Raw genomic sequence first — 16,096 nt, forward strand, 5'->3', positions numbered from 1 at the left:
CAGAAATCATGAGTGTGATGCCCAGCTGTTTGGAGGTTGGGAAAAATACCATGCACTTCATCTGAAAGGAATTACACCAGGCGCTCAGATGGCCTACAGACCCATAGTTTCATCTCATGCTGGTTTTGTTAATCAGGTGCCTTTTCTGTGTAATTCTCCATTGCTTTCCCCTGCTCCTTCTTTCTGGGCATGTCCACAGTACTAGCATGAGGTGGTATGAACTGGTTATACAGCCACAGTGTGGTTGAGTGTCCCCCAAAAGGAGCCTGGGTCCTTGGGAATTTCTCTTCCCTGCCAAACAGTCTTTGAATTAGGACAGACTGCATCTCTTGGTGTGGAAAAGCAGACCCCACCAAGGACAAGTAGGTTTCTAGGGAAGCTGGAGTTTGGATGTCAGGTTGCAGATAGCGGTGTATTTGGCATAAGGCAGGATAAAGCATCTGTCCCCAACTGGTTTTAGGATACCTGATGCTGCAATAAAGTATCTAGAGGGGCAGTTCAGTAGGTTAGAGCTGGCCATATTTATGGGGCGTGGAATTAAATTGAGATTTAATAGCCCTCAAGTTTCCATCACCTAATTGAAACAGAGATTACAGCCTCCTGTTTGATTGTTTGAGTCCGGTTAAGTCAGCTCTGCGTGAATGGTGAGGGAGCGCTTATCATCAAGAACTCCAGACATATAAACGGAAGCAAGTGATGCTATAATCCAGCTCAGACAGTCATGGGAATACGGCACTAGTGTCCTGTTGCAGAATATGTGGACTTGTGGCTGATGAACCATCATTTCTCTGCAGTGGTGGTTTAAGTAACTCAGAGCTCCAGAAAAATAAAGGCAAATTCTATGGCATGGAAAAAAGCAGGCACCACAATTCACAGATGAGAGCAGTTTATAATGAGTTGTGTTACACTGAACACATGCGGCCACGCTGCCAGGAATGGAAGAGGCTATAGATTTAGGAGTATGCCGAGCATCCTTCTCTTACCTTTTTTAAAAAAACAAAAGAATCTTGTTTTACCCTATTCCCGATAATAGCCTCTCGGCTCTGGCTCTAAGCTGCCTTTAGTTTTGACGACACGGGGGTTCTTGTCCTGTAGCTGAAGTTGGGCCCTTCGTTTCGGGTAGAAAGCATTTCAGATAGGTCCATCTGATGTATCACTGCCTGTAGCATTTATAGTACATTGTACTCCGTTTTTATTTGCTTCTACTGGGATGAGAGCCAAGCCAGTAAAAGGCAAACAGCATTAATTCAGTGATGACATATGCCACTGAAAACTGTTTTTCTTTTCTTTTTTTTTTTTTTTTTAATTTTTTTAAATAGCAGAGTGGAGGCACTTTACTCAGATTCTGCTGGATGCTAAAATAAAAATTGGGAGGAGGGAGAAAGGCTATGGGGAAGTCGTTGAACCTCACCTTCTTCCTGCATGTGCTTCAAGAGGATTAGTTTGCATCTTGCTCCAAATTTCATTTGGAAATTTGTGAAGCCGGCTCATTCTGTCAAGTCCAGGCCCCGCTGACCTCACATTTTCTGACCCTCCTACCAGCCCTTTGCCTGCACATCACATCCATGGTGGGATGAGTGGGGTGTGAGATAATACCTACCTGTCCTTCCATTTTCATCCTTCATACACAGACCAACAAGGCATATCTCTGGAAGAGTCTGAAAAAGGCCCATAATCAGGGAAGGGAAGGGGCTACCATGTTGTACCACGTAATTGTTCATTTTTAATTGGTTGAAAAGTGAAATCTCTTTGAAACACTAAATCAGGGAAAGCTGCCTTGTATGGAAACAGCCTCTTATCTTGAGCCAGGTTAGTGATTTCAAGATCATGGTCAGGAGTTTGTTAAACCATGAGTTTTGCTTTTGATTATGAGGCCCTTTAAAAAGACCCTAGATGTTGTTCCACTGTATTCATTCAGTTATAGTTATGCAGACGGAAACTAGACTGGCTAGAGTGAGCTGTGGCAGGAATCGGGGGTGAGGGGAATGGCTCTGGTGTGTGACAAGAGGAATTGGTGAGGACTGTGGCAAACTGGTGAGACCAGCCCTGTCCGAAGGGAGCGTGCACCACGGTTCTAGCTGATGTTGGCCGCATGGGGATTCAGACCTGTGTTGCCAATCTTCCACATTTCCTGTAGAAGCTTCCATTGCTGACTTTTAGGTCAACTCGAACACTTACTAAGTATTGGTAGCTAACTCACAATTTTAAAAAGAAAGCTGGCATGGGGTACCAAACCAAACACACCCTGGGCTGGCAGGAATCAAAGAGTAGTCCTACTAGGAAAACCAAACCATCTGGATGACCCTACGTTAACCAAGGGATATCTTTGTTATTTTTCCAGGGGTTACTATTCAGACCTCACAGAGGGAAATAGGACCTCTGGTGACTGAGAAGGAACCCTGCTGGACCCCTCAGAGGCGGCTGGGTTGCAAGTAGAGCTTCGAGTAAAATGGAGCTGCTCTTAATAGTTTGGAGGTCTGATTTTATCACACTGTTAGCACTATTGTTTGGTTCCCTTGAAAGCAAGGCCAGAATGAGTACTTCCTGGATGCCTCTGTGATTAACGCCTGACTGGGCCAGGCTGACTTCCCCAGGTAGGGCCTGCTCCGAAGGCCCTGGGCTTGGCTTCATGCTGTGCTATCACTGTTTTGAAATTCTTAATATTTTTGAGCCAGGAACCCAGGTTTTTCTTTTGTGTTGAGCCCTGCAAATTATGTAGCCAGTGCTGTTTCACATCGATTACCTTATTTAATCCCCATGATTCCTTGGAGAGGCAAGCCTACCATCTGTCTCCCTTTGATTGAGGAGGGACCAGAGGTTCAGAGACGAGCAGTCACTTACCCCAAGTCACACAGCTAGAAAGGTCCGAGTCAGAATTCGTACTTGGGTCCGTCTGACGTTGCAGGGCACTGTCATAGACTTGTAGCACCCCGGCTGCTTTCCACTGAAAGGTTTATAGCATGCTCAGTCTCTAGAGGCCTTGCCATGGTCAGGGGACTGAGGGCAAAGGAGGAGGGGGTGTAATCTCAGCAGCTGCAGCCTGCTATGTATCCCTTTTGGTTCGCTGTTTGATTATGTTTCCTCCTCTGAGGGCTCTTGAGGCACAATTGAGTCAGGCCCCGGACAATCGTTTCTTCTGAAGGACGGCAAGAACTGTAGTGCAGTCTTGTCTGAGGGCAAATGCTGATGTTTTAGCTCCTCACAGGCAGCCCCCCGTGCTGGTGGCCAGCACGTCCCTGGTTCTGGTGATTGGCACTCAGATCTTACAGGAAGGATTCTGATTCAGCAAATATCCAGTGAGCACTCACCACCTTCCTGGTGCTGTGCGAGGTTGGGGAGGAGGAAGGTGGAGGTGATGGGTGGCTATGGTGATGAAGACGGTGGTGATGAGAACGATGCTGCTGCTGGTGGGTGGGGATGGTGATGATCACAACAGATAAATCTATTAGGTGCTTATGGGTGCCAGGCAGCATTCTTTAAATGTACTCACTCATTTAATCTTCATACCACCACAGTGCAACAGGCAATACTGGTAACCCCATTTACAGATGAGGAAATGGAGGCACAGAGAGGTTAAGAAAATTTCCCAGGGTAAGAATTTCACTATTTTTCTTTTATACAGAGCTGGGAAGCAACCCTACCTTTGGGGACCTTATAGTAATAAAAGAGCAATTAGAATTGAGTGTGATGTGTGCAATAATAGCAATACAGGTGATGATGATGGTGATGATAACAATAAGCATTCACTTAATGTTGCTCAAAGCTGGGCACGCTTCCCAGCATCTATATGCATCTTCTAGGTGAATTTTCCCAACATGAAGTGGGTGCTGTTTTCCCCACTGTACAGATGGACTTCAGGCCTGAACTCTTTAAAGCTATTGGTTCAAGATCACACAGAAAGTGGCAGAGCCAGGGCTTGAACTTGTGATCTTAACTCTACCTTCCAGAGACAGCACAGACTAAGGGCTTGCGGAGTCCTCACAGAAAAGTTTGCACCTGAATCAGGAGTGAGGGATCAATAAGAGCCTCCAGGAGGCAGGGGAGGTGGGGGTGGGAGTGGGGTGTGAGGGGTGGTGATGAAGGAATTGCAAGCAAGTGGGATGGCAGGAGTGAGACAGAGGCCCAGGCCCTGCTTGTTTGCAGCCCATCAGCAGAGGGTTGGGTGATGGGTGAGCCTAGAACACATCAGTGCTGGGGGAGCAGCAGGAGGTGATGCAGGGATGGGGGTTGCGGGTGGGCGGACTGGCAAGGCAGGCCCTGCACAGAGATCAGGGCGTATCCTGAGGGCAGCGAAGAGTGACAGGAGCAGATTTCACATGGTCACGTGGACATGGTATTCAATTCCAGGCTCTTGTACCAAAACAATACTGTGAATTTCAAAATGAAATCAGCATTGTCATGACACACCTGGAAATCCAGTAGCCCTCATACTTTTGGGTGCCCTTTATGTAAATAAAGACCCAGGCACCTCCGATTGCTTGTGCAGTCAAGGTCAAGATCTAACTCTTGGTAGAATAATTTCCTTGGGTCTCTCACTCGCCCTGCAAGTTGTTGCCCAACTCAGATCTCAGCCAAATAAACCCCCTTTCAAGGACTGTCCGCAAGAGGATTTCAGACAGATTTCAGTTCATCCCCAGGTGACTTAGGCCTTTAAAATTCCCAGGTGGTGCCATGAAATGTTAGAAAGAGAAATGGCCCAGAGGCACGAAAGCTGAGTGGGAACACAGCTCTGACCCAGACCCTTCTCCATGTGGGTCTTTGTTCTTGCTCGGACAGTGAGGGTCTGCAGTGGTCCTTCACAGTCTTTTCTGGGTCTGGACCACTCTGAGAATATGACGCAAACTTCGAACACTTCCCCTGGGAGAGACAGACACCATCGCCACGGCAGAGGTGCGCGTGTGATTTCAGGGCCGTCAGCCTCAAGCCACATCAGCACGCCCGAGCCCCTCCATGAGCTCCAGAAATTCCGGCGTGGGCACTGTTTACTGGTCTTAGGAGCTGATGTGTCCAGTGGTTGGTCAGAGAGGAGTGTGTGAGTAGCGCTCAGTGGTCTAGGATGAGTGGGATCTGGAGCTACCATTGCAGCCCTCCCCCACCTGCCCATCCTGTAGTAGCAGGGGTGAGAATCGTTTTCTGCAAGGATGCAGGGAGAGAAATAAGATATTTGGAGTCCTTCCAGTGCTCAAGGGCCTCCCAGTGTGGACACGGAATTAATTGGACATGTGGCCCGTCAACCTTCTGACGTTTTCCATTAACAAGACTTCAGGTCTCAGAGAGCTACCCTCCCGACGGGCTACGAATTGCCAGGCTGGGCTGCCCCTGCTGGAGCCCCCGAGAACTGTTCTCGTTTGCAACTCGTCCTTCTGGCCGATCACCAGAGCTGTGCAATAAAAAGTGGCATGTCGAGGAAAAGAAAGCGAGTCTGATCCTTGCCTGCCTCAGTTTAAAACCCTACAGTAGCTTCTACTGCCTTAGGACTCAATCCCCTTCCCTGAATTCCACCTACAAGGCCTTAGCTATCTGGCTTGTAACCCTCCATCCTCAGGCCCTTCCTCCAACATCCTCCACGTTCCCTGTACTCCCACCCCCTGGAGTTTGTTTAGTGCTGTCTAGAACGTGCATTTTTCCCACGTGCAACCTGGTTAACTCACTTTCTTCCCTCAGATCTCACCCTAAAGATCTCTTCCTTGGGGAAGCCCTGAGGAAGAAACTGACTAGGACAGCAGTTTCCCTCAACCCCTTGTGCTTCTCCTGAGGTCGCCTTTGTTTTATTCTACTTACTTGCTCACTGTCTGTCTCCCCCCTTTAAACAAAACCCACCTCTCGGCAATGGGCCTGTCCTTTCTGTTGTGCTGCTGCATCCCGTGCCCTAGCACTCAGCCTGGTGCACACAGGATTGGCAGATATCGATCCAACGAAAGCTAATGAAAGAAGGTGGAGCGAGGGGTTGAGAGAGGCAGGCTGGTGCCACTCAGAAGGCATATTATAAATGGTGACAAGTGCTCTGGTGTGGTTTTCAGTCAAACTGCTTCACCTGCCTGCCTCTGTCTCCTTACCTGTGGCCTGGGGATAAATGCTGCCCCACTGGATCTGAAGAAAACAAAGGAGAAAATGCAAACCACATTACAGGAACCCAGAGGCACCGTCAGACACGCCTTTGTGTGTCGGGAGCCCTCGCCTCTGTAAAAACCTGTCCCCCAGGCCCCTTGTTTCCCCGGGCACACCTTCTCTCACCTGGAAGCCCCGCCTGAGGAGCCCTGCGGTTGATTAGTTCCCCCAGCAGAGGGATGCCCCGGGTCAGCTGCGTGTGGCCTATTCCTGCAAAGCAGGAGGAATCCTTGCTGAGCACCAGGTAGCCTGCGGCCAGGATTGGATTTTTAAGGGAGCTTCTCCCTGCGGCCACAGTTAACCTCAGTGTTCTCACCACCGGCATCCCAGGGTGCCTCAGTGCACCTGTGCTGTCCCTAGCCCCGCCCCGCCCCGGAGCTTCATTTGCACCACCTGGTTTCCAGGCCTCTCTCCCCGCAGTGCACGCGAGAGCAGCGGTCTGGCTCCTCGGGCCTTCTGAAGAACCTGGAGCCCGGGAGAATTTGGGGAGCCTCTCTGGTAAGAGCTATGAGCTGACCAGAGAGAATCTGGGACCGTTTAGCAAACTCCCCCCCATTAGCCCCTGGCTTTAGAGGCAGCTGTGTTCTGGGGAGCCAGGTGAGGCACGGCAGTGGGTCTTCGGTTGTCTTGGAGTTTTGAAAGGATGGGGGAAGGTGGTTGGATAATGGAATTGAAGGGAAAACCAGAGAGCCAGGTTTGAAGAACTCTCTAAGGACCTGGGTGGTGGGAACTGATGACAGAGGCATCTGGGTGCTCCTCGTGGGACTTGCTGTTGTTCAGTCTTTGTGCCACTAGCTGAGATTCAGGTTCCAGAAGAGAGCACCCGTTTCCCTCACTTGTGTCCCACACCTACCTTTGGCCAGGGGAGCAGGGAACCCCACTCTAGCACCATTGGCCCACCATTGTTAGGGAAGGGTGGTCTCCCAAAGCAAACTTGGGGTGCAGTTTCTAGAGGAAGGGGTAATAGATGCTAAGGAAGCACAGAAAATCAATGGCCATTGTTGTGAGGGATTGTTGTCCTAAAGCCCATGGTGCCATTCTCCCCTGTACTAGGTGAGCCTGAGAAGCTCAAGGACGGGTGCATGGAGGTTCCCAGACAGCATCCCATCCCTCCCCCCACCCCCACCAGGAGGCATGTGTGGTGCTGCATTCAGACTTGACCACCTTTCCTCAATGTATCTAAAGGCTCCTGTGGGTCACAACTCCTCATTTCAGCACAACTGTCTTGAAAAACATCTTGAACTCGAGCCCACTGGTTTTCTGCTGTGACCCCGAAGAAAATGGCGAGGGCTGCAGATCGCCCCTCTTGCCGTGGGGCAGCCCAGAGCCAATGGCCCAGTTCTCCTGAAACCAGGTGGTTTCACTTTCCCATCATAAAACTGGAGCAGAACTCTGCGCCACCCTCTGGCTGCCCGGCTCCCCCTCTCCACTCACCTCTGTCTTCTAACTGGGATGGTTTCTCTTTGCAGCAGAAAAGAACACCTCTGGGATGATCAGCCGCCCTTCTCCAGGGAGGATGGAGTGGATCATCCCTCTGATTGTGGTTTCAGCCTTGACCTTCGTGTGCCTCATCCTCCTCATTGCTGTGCTAGTTTACTGGAGGTGAGTAAACCGGACGTTCCTCATGGAGCGGGTGTGGGGGGCGGGGTGCTGCCCAGGTTCTGCTGTGAGCACCCTGCCCAGGGCAGGAGGACAGTGGCTTAGCGGGGAGGGGAAGCCTGTGGCCTCTTACTGCAGAAAGGTGAGGCAGCTTGAGAATTGCTAGTGACGCCTCCTGGGAGACCCCAGACCCTCTTATATCTGGATGTAGTCAGGCAAGCCACTTTAGAGGTCAAGGTGCTTACTTCTGGGATTTAGTGCAAAAGAGGCTTCTTGCTTGGAAGTTGGAGATCTGGGTTCAGATCCCACCTCTGGTAGCTACTTGACTCAACTCCCATTTCCACCTGGAGCCTCAGTTTCTAAGCCTGCAAAATGAGTTAATACATTTCATGACATTTCCAGTTTCTCTGAGACCAAGTTCCACTTTGTTGTATCCACATAATAAATTCCTTTTACCTTAAAAACAGTTTTCATAGCTGTTTGCTGAAATTTAAATAGCATACTATGTGACATTTAATAAATGTAAAATTTTAAATGGCACATTGTAAGCCATCCTTACATCACCATCGGCCTTGAACTGATTTTCCGTGAAGCCAGGTTGCGCCCCTGTTGAGGAGGGCTGGGCTTGTTCACAGCTGCACCCCCTCAGTCTGTTCAGCTGTGGATCAGGCTGGCCCTGACTCAGACAGAGGGAGGAGGCTTCTGCTCTTTCTCTGATGAGCTTCAGCAGGAGTAAACAGGCATCTTCTCTTGTTACCTTTCCTCACTTCTTTCCATTTGTTCAGTTAACTCGGAGTTGCTACCCTGTGCAGACATTCCAGTAGGCACTGAGGACACAACAGTGAGTCAAACAGACAAAAACCCCTGCCCTCATGGTGCTGACATTTAGGTGGGGGGAGACAGACAATAAACAAAGCAAATAAGTAAAAAAAATTGTTACATACAATATTAAGGGTGTAATGGAGAAACCTAAATCCAGAAAGGGAAGGGGCATGCTGGGAGGTGGAGTTGAGTGTTCAGTTTCAAGTAGAGGTCAAGGAAGGCCTCACTGGGAGGTGGTACTTGAGCAGAGACCTGAGTTGGAGGCGGTGACGCGGGCCCCATCTGGGGTGTGTTCTGAGCAGAAGAGTGCAAACGTCCAGAGGCAGGAGCTTGGTGTATACAGGAATTGCCAGGAGGCCAGGGGGTCTGGAGCAGTCGAGTAAGGGGGAGAGTGGTAGGAGAAGATGTTGGGAAGAATCAGGGTGGAGAGAGATCAAGTCATGTATAGCTTTGTGGGCCGTTGTGAACACCTACCCTTTTGCTCTAAGGGAAGTGGCGTTCAGGGCTGAGAATGTTATGGTCTGACTTTGGTTTCAGCAGGCTCACTTGGCTGCTGTGTTGGAAAAAGACTGAAGAGGGGCAGGGGCAGAGACAAGCTGGGAGACCACCGACCTGGTCCCAGGTGGTGAAAGTGGCTCAGATGAGAGTAGTAGAGCCGACGGTGTGAATCGATTGGATTTTGATGTACTTTAAACACAGAACCAACAGGATTGGCTGGCAGTTGGCTGTGTGTCCTTGGGTCTATTCTCGATTGTCTAGAACAGGGGAGTAAGGAAGCAGGTTACCTCAGGCTTCCCCAGGCATCTAACTCAAGCACTGCCAGTGCTGCAGACCAGCTAGATTATGAAATAAACTGTGTTTTGGGGTGAGCCTAGAAACCTAGACCCTCTCTATGTTCTTCCTTCTCCAGGAGAAAGCAATTTGAAACAAATATTTGTCTGGAGCCCTTTGTTAAATCGGAGGCTGCCTAAGCGTGCAGAAGTAGTGGGAAGTCTGCCTGTCCATCTCTTGGTTTTGCTCAGTTCTGTGTGATTTTTGTGTCAGACTCTCCCCACCTGGGAGCAGAGAAGGGTGCCCAGCAGCTCCAGGCTCTGTGATTCCAGTGTAAAGAAGCGTCTTGCACCAAGCAGTTCGGGGAAAATTTTCAGATTGTTTCTGGTCGGCCCACGTTGGGTCCTCTGTCCGGCTCTGCATGAATCACTGTGGCCCAAGAGCACCATGTGGCCAGGCAGGCCAGACACAGCATTCGTGTATGTAGATATATTAAAGTGAGCTTTAAAATCCTTCCATTCAAGATGCATTTTCCTTCTGGAAAATTTACACCTCTGAAAAATTCAGTGAGTCCAAATGGAAAATATATTTTGAACACTGTATTAATATTTCATGTCACCCAAAATATATTTATAATGTTATATATATTCAAAGGCTTAGCTGAACATAACCAGAGAGCTACACTTCATCCAGCAGACTGTGAATATGAGCTTTTTACCCAAGTCCCAATGCCAGTATCACAAAAGTGAGTATGAAGGGGAAACTTCACAGAGCACAGAAAGGAAGATTGAATTAGCATTAGGATGGATGAATTGGTTAAGCATGAGAACAGCCTAGAGGGGACAAGAACCTTTTTTCCTTCCAAACTGTTTTTATTAATGTGAAAGAAGGAAGCACTGGGGAGCTCACACAGAAAATTGGTAAATGCAGGAGAGATGTGTATTTCCCTTTGGCCATGCAGTTTTGAAGATAGAACAACTGTGCTTCCCCTCCACCTTTTGAGGCACAGTGAGAGGAGATGATTGGCAAACAGACTTGACATAAGTAGAGCATTGAGGGTGATCAAAACCTTCTGGATCATTTCCTCCAGCGGCGGACCTTGTACCCAGGGATTCAAACCAGCTCGCTGCAGCAGCAGTTTCTACCACAACAAAGAAGAACTGATCCTTTGCGGCTATCATTCTGGTTTCTGAACATGTTTGCTTAGGGTTGTTGACTCTGCAGTTTAATCAGTTCATGAAGTAGTGAAAAGTTAAACCTGAGATCTCCAAATTCTGTTTCTCCCCCACTCTCCCATTGTACGACGATGGTACCATTAGTGATTGCTAAGGTTCAGTGGGTCCTCTTTGAGGGCTAGGCACTGTGGTGAGCACTTGAGTGGCACCATCTCATGTGATTATTACAAGAAAGCCATATGGTAGGTAGTATGGCAGGTCCTGTTTTCCCATCTTAAATGTAAGGGACCAGAGCTTGTGGAGGTGAAGTGACTGGCCAGGGCCCTGCGGTAAGTGGTGGAACCTGGGTTGAACACAGGATGTCTTCATTCTAAACCATGAGCATACTTGGCCCTTAAAATCGATGTCACACCAGCCTCCTGTGAAGGCCAAGCATGGCTGTTGTAAAGCTAATTCAGAGGGAGCTTGCAATCAGTGGGCCCTTTGCACCAACGCTTGCTGTAGATCCACCTGTGCTCCTGGACCAGGGAAGAGAAAGGATACTGACACTGGCTGAAAGCCTACTATGGACCTCGCTATGCTGGTTAGAACTCTTTTCTGGTGCAATTGACAAAACCCTTTTCAAACTGCCTTAACACAAGAAAAAACATTTTTTGTTGATGTGTAGAACCAAAAATTGCAGAACCTTTAGGCCTACTTGGATTCAGAAGATGGAACAGGGCATCGGGACTCGGCTTGTTTTGCCCTCCTCTGGGATCTGCTCTCCCCCGTGTGGTCGTCTCTCCAAGGAAAGCCTCTGACTGTTGCACCTGGTGGCTTCTGACCCATGTTAGGCTTAAGTCTCACCACCCAGTGGCGAGGGAACTAATAGTTCCAGGAAAGTCCCAAGATGGTGTCTCTTAGAACTGACTTGAGCCATTTATCTGTCCCTGCAGCCCACTGGTGGCCAGAGGGATGGAATACTTCTGTTGTGCCGAGTCTTGAACTTAATGCCAGAGCTCATGGTGGGGTCAGTGCCATGGAAGCTGTGTGGACTGAAATAGGACAAGGGGTGGTTTCCCGAAGAAACTTCACAACCCAGAAAGGTGGCTAGATGCAGCTGCCAGGCAGATAGAAATGACCTGTTCCCTCCAAAAGAAGCCCAGAAATTAGAGTTGGCATCAAGGAGGTAATGATGGTCACCAAGAAAAGAGAATTGAGGTATGGATAACAAAAAAGCAAAAAATATTAATAATAATGATAATTCCTGTGAAAAGTCTCTTAGGTGAGCTCCGAGTCATGCCTTCACATTGTTGCTCAGCAGATTCAAAGCTAGGAATACGGATGTCGTCACATCATCATAATCTGAAGCCAAGAAGCATCTTGCAGTCCAAAAGCAAGGTGCCTTGCAACTGGAAGCCAAACCTAAAAAAGCAGCCAATATTGCTTATGAGTTTACTTTCTGGAATACACCCAAGCTTAATCATTGTCTTTTCTCTCAGAATTGGAAAAGCTAATTAAGGCAAAATAAACATGCCAAGGTATGCCCATGTCCACAATTACTTACACTTCCATGGAGAAATACACATGTAAATAGTGGAAAAGGAAGAAGGTGGAGGTAGATGGGTGTATGAGCTCAGTGTGACCAGCCTCATGGTTCTAAATTAGGACTCAGGTGCTGGGCATGCACCTGCCATTAATTAGAAAAACGGGGGCTGCTGTAAATCCCATCCCAACTGCATGATTATAGGACAGCATGCATACAGTTCACAAGGTTCTCCCTACTACTGCCCATTCCTACTGTTACATGGGCAATGGGGCCCAATTGCAGCTTCTTGCTATTGACACAGTGCTGTGGAATTCCTGCCACATACTGGGCTGAGTCCAGTCTTTCAGGGAGGTGTTCCCTTCCCTCAAGGCACTCATGGTTTATTGAGAGAGGTGGATGGGTAAACTAGAGTAGGGAGAGTGGATAGAGAGGGCTAAGTCCAAGTTGCTAAGAGAGAATGTAGGCAGGACCTCAACCCAGCCTGGTTGGTGCAGGAACAGTGGAGGCCAGTTCAGGAAGGCCCTGGCTGCTACCTGAGGGGATGTGTGTCTTACCCTGCGGGTGATGGAAAGGCACTGAAGGAGCCAAAGCTACAGGAGGACAGGAGAAGAAAGAGGCAGTGCTACGGAGTGGCCAAGCGGGGACATCCGAATCAGAGATGAGCTCTACCACTGGCTATCTGTGTGGCCTTAAGTACCCTCAGCCCGGGGACTGTCATTCCCAAAGGGGGGGAATAATATAAGTCTTTTTGTGACTAACACACAGATACATATATTACATACACAGATATATAGTAGATTGGTAGTATTAAAATTTCCTTGGGAGGGAAGTGAGTAGGAAAAAAAAATTATCAAGGCTCCTTAAGAGAGGCACCAATGAAAAAAGGTTGAGAAAGACTGCCTTAGACAAAGATTCCTCCACAAGCTTCAGGTTCCTCTTCTGCAAAATAGGATTAAAAAATGCGCCATTGGGTTCAAGAGAGGATTAAGTACGAGCTATGGGAAATGCTTACCATGTGCTTAGCTGAGATATTAGTTGTTAGTTACAGCAAATCTGACCTAGGGAAAAAATATAAATTTGATTCCGAGTCCCTGCATGCCTAAAAAAAAAGAAGTGGTTTTAAAATAAAGAACATCAAATTTACAGATCTGAATGAATGTTGTCCCCTTATATGTAAGCAAATTCAGTATCTGTACACAATTTCCCAAAATATGCCCATTGCTCAAAATATGCTTAAAAATAACTTTTGGTATTTCCTTCTAGATTTCATTCTTTTGAATCATCTCAATTGTAAAAAGTATTCATCCTAGAAATAGCTACAAGTCATCCAATTGGAGATAAATGTAATATAAATGTAGGCAAACCAACTAATCAGAACCATTTGGGTCACAAAGGTAAAGGGGTAACTATAAAGTTAATAAAATTCGTTTGGTGATGCTCATAACCAGCCTAAAGGCAATTCCAGAGGAGAGAATCCCCAAGTAACTAGGTCAAACATGTGTCCCCACCTCCCACCCCCACCCCAGGAATCAACTTCGCAGCCCAGTGGTCCTCAGGTTGACTGTCTTATTCAGGGTAAGCTGAGCTTGCTGCAGCAGACACCCCCCGACACCTCAGTGGCCTCACACCACAACCATGTGAAGTATGACAGGGGTGGGCAGCCCTCTTCAACCTGTGGCCCCTCCTTCTGGCACACATGTCTCCCGAGTGGCTGCAGCAGGAGAAGAAAAATGGGGGAGAAGCCCTGCTGTCAACTGCTTGGCCCAAATGTGAAACCCTTCACTCCCATTCACTCAGTGTTGGCCAGAGATGGTCATGGGGGACAAGCTCAGTGCACAGAATACAAGGAAAGGTTGGGGAGCACACAGGCACCTAGTGAGCACCACAAATATCCTTCAGTCTTTAGACCCAGTGGCATCATTGGGTTAAGAGTATGTTTCCTGAAAGGGACAACTTCAGAGGCCAGTCTTTAGTCTCATAACTTCAAATTTGACCAAAACGAAAAAATATGGGTAGAACCCTTAGATATTTTTGTCAACTGAAAGATATACAGATGCTCCATTGGGGACTATTTGAGCAGTAGTTTTGCAAAGAGCAATATGGATCTATAGGGAGAAATGTATTTTGAAATACTGTGAGCTGAGATGTTGAACAGATAGTTGCTGCAGTTCCCCCCTTGAATACACCTTGCAAAGGTCTGCCTTGGAGAAATGGGGGCCCATGAAGGACGCAGGAGTCCCTGTGAAGCTAAGAGGAAATGCACACAAAATGGTTTTGGACAAGGAGCAGTGTTGTGGGGCGGATAATTAACAGAGCTTACCTCCTTTTGCAGTCGTGTCCTTTTGTGGGCCTTACAAATATTGCACTCCATAGCGACCCCGCAGTTGTTCACTGCTGCGCTAGTTGCTGTTGAAAAGGGAGCGAGAAGGAATCGATTCAGTAGATTTTGAAGTGTGCCCTTTGGCCTTAGTACTCAAGATGGTGATAAAACGCACCTTTTGAATTACTGCAGTCAGAAAGCGCCTTCCAAGAGCTCTGGGTCCCCTGCCTTATAAAGACAAGCTGTTTATATGGCACTAACGTGCTGACATTCCTGAAAAAGACTTGGAGCAGCACAGCTGCTGCCACTCAGAGAGAAGACAACATTTTTTGGAAGGTTTGTATCTCTTTGATTTGTATGGTTTGAGGTAGATGCTGGGAGAGTAGAGAGTGCAGGGCGTCCCATCAGCATGGCAGGGCATGCAATTTGTTTATCAACTATTCTGGAGAATAATTTAGCTACTGTAAGCAAAAGGTTAGAATTGTATTGCAAATATATTTTTTAATGTTTTTTTTCCTGTAATATAGAGAAAAGTTGCTTTGAAGGTAGCTCTTCTCTTTCCGATGGGCAAAGTTTCACCCCTGAAATGACTTCTTACATCTGAATAAATACTGTACAGTCGAGATCTTATTTTATTGAATATTTACCATCATCAGACATGTGCTATACAGATTATATCCCCAATTTATCAGCACACAGATCCCAGAAAGTAATTGGGATTATTGTGTCCATTTTGCAGATCAGAAAACTGAAGCTTAGAAAGATCAAGAGAGACGCCCAAATCACAGTTTTAATCTTTTGTAGATCCTGGATTTGAACCCAGGCAATTTGACTTTGTTCCTCATTGCCTCAGTCTTGCATGGATAAGTCATATCGCACATGGAGACATTTACTTCTTTCCTCAGCCTGCATTTATGGTTTTTTCATGTCCAAAAGACAGCAGGGAAAGGAAATGTCTCAGCTGTCACACCACCTTCTTAAAGGTCGTGGCAAACTGGTCTGGAAAGACAGATGTAAATCACCCTATGGTTTAGATTTGCCAAAATCATGTGGAAGAAAGCTTCAGAGAACCAGCTGTATTTTCAGGTCTTCTGGAAGCTGTCTCTATTACTTTGAGAAGATTTTGATAGTGAATACTATAACCTATTTGGTTTGTCTTATCCCAGCTGATTGGTGGTGATTACCATGTAGACAAATTTAGCATCTTATTGACCGCAATTCTAACTCAGAAAATAACTTTCCAGGAGTGTAGAGCAGCCTTCTCAGAGGCTGATAGGGCTGAGGAAACTGCACTGCGCAGATTCTGGAGAACAGAAAACTGGAAACTCTCTAAGTGGGAGTTGTAACATCTGACTCAGATTTGTGAAAGTTCAGTATTAGAAAGATTTCACTCTCCGATCTGGTAAATTCATGTCCCTCTTCAGCACATGACCGAGCCATCTGTAAATTCTGTGGTAAATCAGCCAGCGCCAATTTAGCCACAAATGCCGATGGAAAAAGTTCTCTTTTACTCCCAGTCCTTTCTCCAGGCTTTCAGAAATTTTGCCATGTGTTGGTGCCTCCTCATTAAGAACACTGTTCATGAAAACAAGTGAGTTTTGTTGACATTGCAATTTTTTTCTTCCCTGGATGTTCATTGGGAGACAGGGTGTAATAAATATGAAGGGAGGCGAATCGCAGATGTGGGGAGGTGGAGGAAGTTGTGTTTGGCATTATGAGGCTCAGACAAACAAACAGATGCATGTGAAAGTCAAGCGTGGGCATGTAACACCC

General features: G+C 47.4%; 1 protein-coding gene across 5 annotated transcripts in view; it reads left to right on the forward strand.

Annotated features, from left to right (window-relative positions):
* The window catches only part of PTPRG (protein tyrosine phosphatase receptor type G), a 686,843-nt gene that overhangs the window by 597,545 nt on the left and 73,202 nt on the right, over window positions 1-16,096 (forward strand). For 4 of the 5 annotated variants that reach the window (XM_037799495.1, XM_037799505.1, XM_037799510.1 and 1 more), the window contains one exon: window positions 7,578-7,710. In XM_037799495.1, the coding sequence (XP_037655423.1) occupies window positions 7,578-7,710 (133 nt within the window). The remainder of the gene's footprint in view (window positions 1-7,577; window positions 7,711-16,096) is intronic. The other variant, XM_037799497.1, reaches the window with a different exon arrangement.

Source organism: Choloepus didactylus, chromosome 1, assembly GCF_015220235.1.
Source record: "Choloepus didactylus isolate mChoDid1 chromosome 1, mChoDid1.pri, whole genome shotgun sequence".
Lineage (NCBI taxonomy): Eukaryota > Metazoa > Chordata > Mammalia > Pilosa > Megalonychidae > Choloepus > Choloepus didactylus.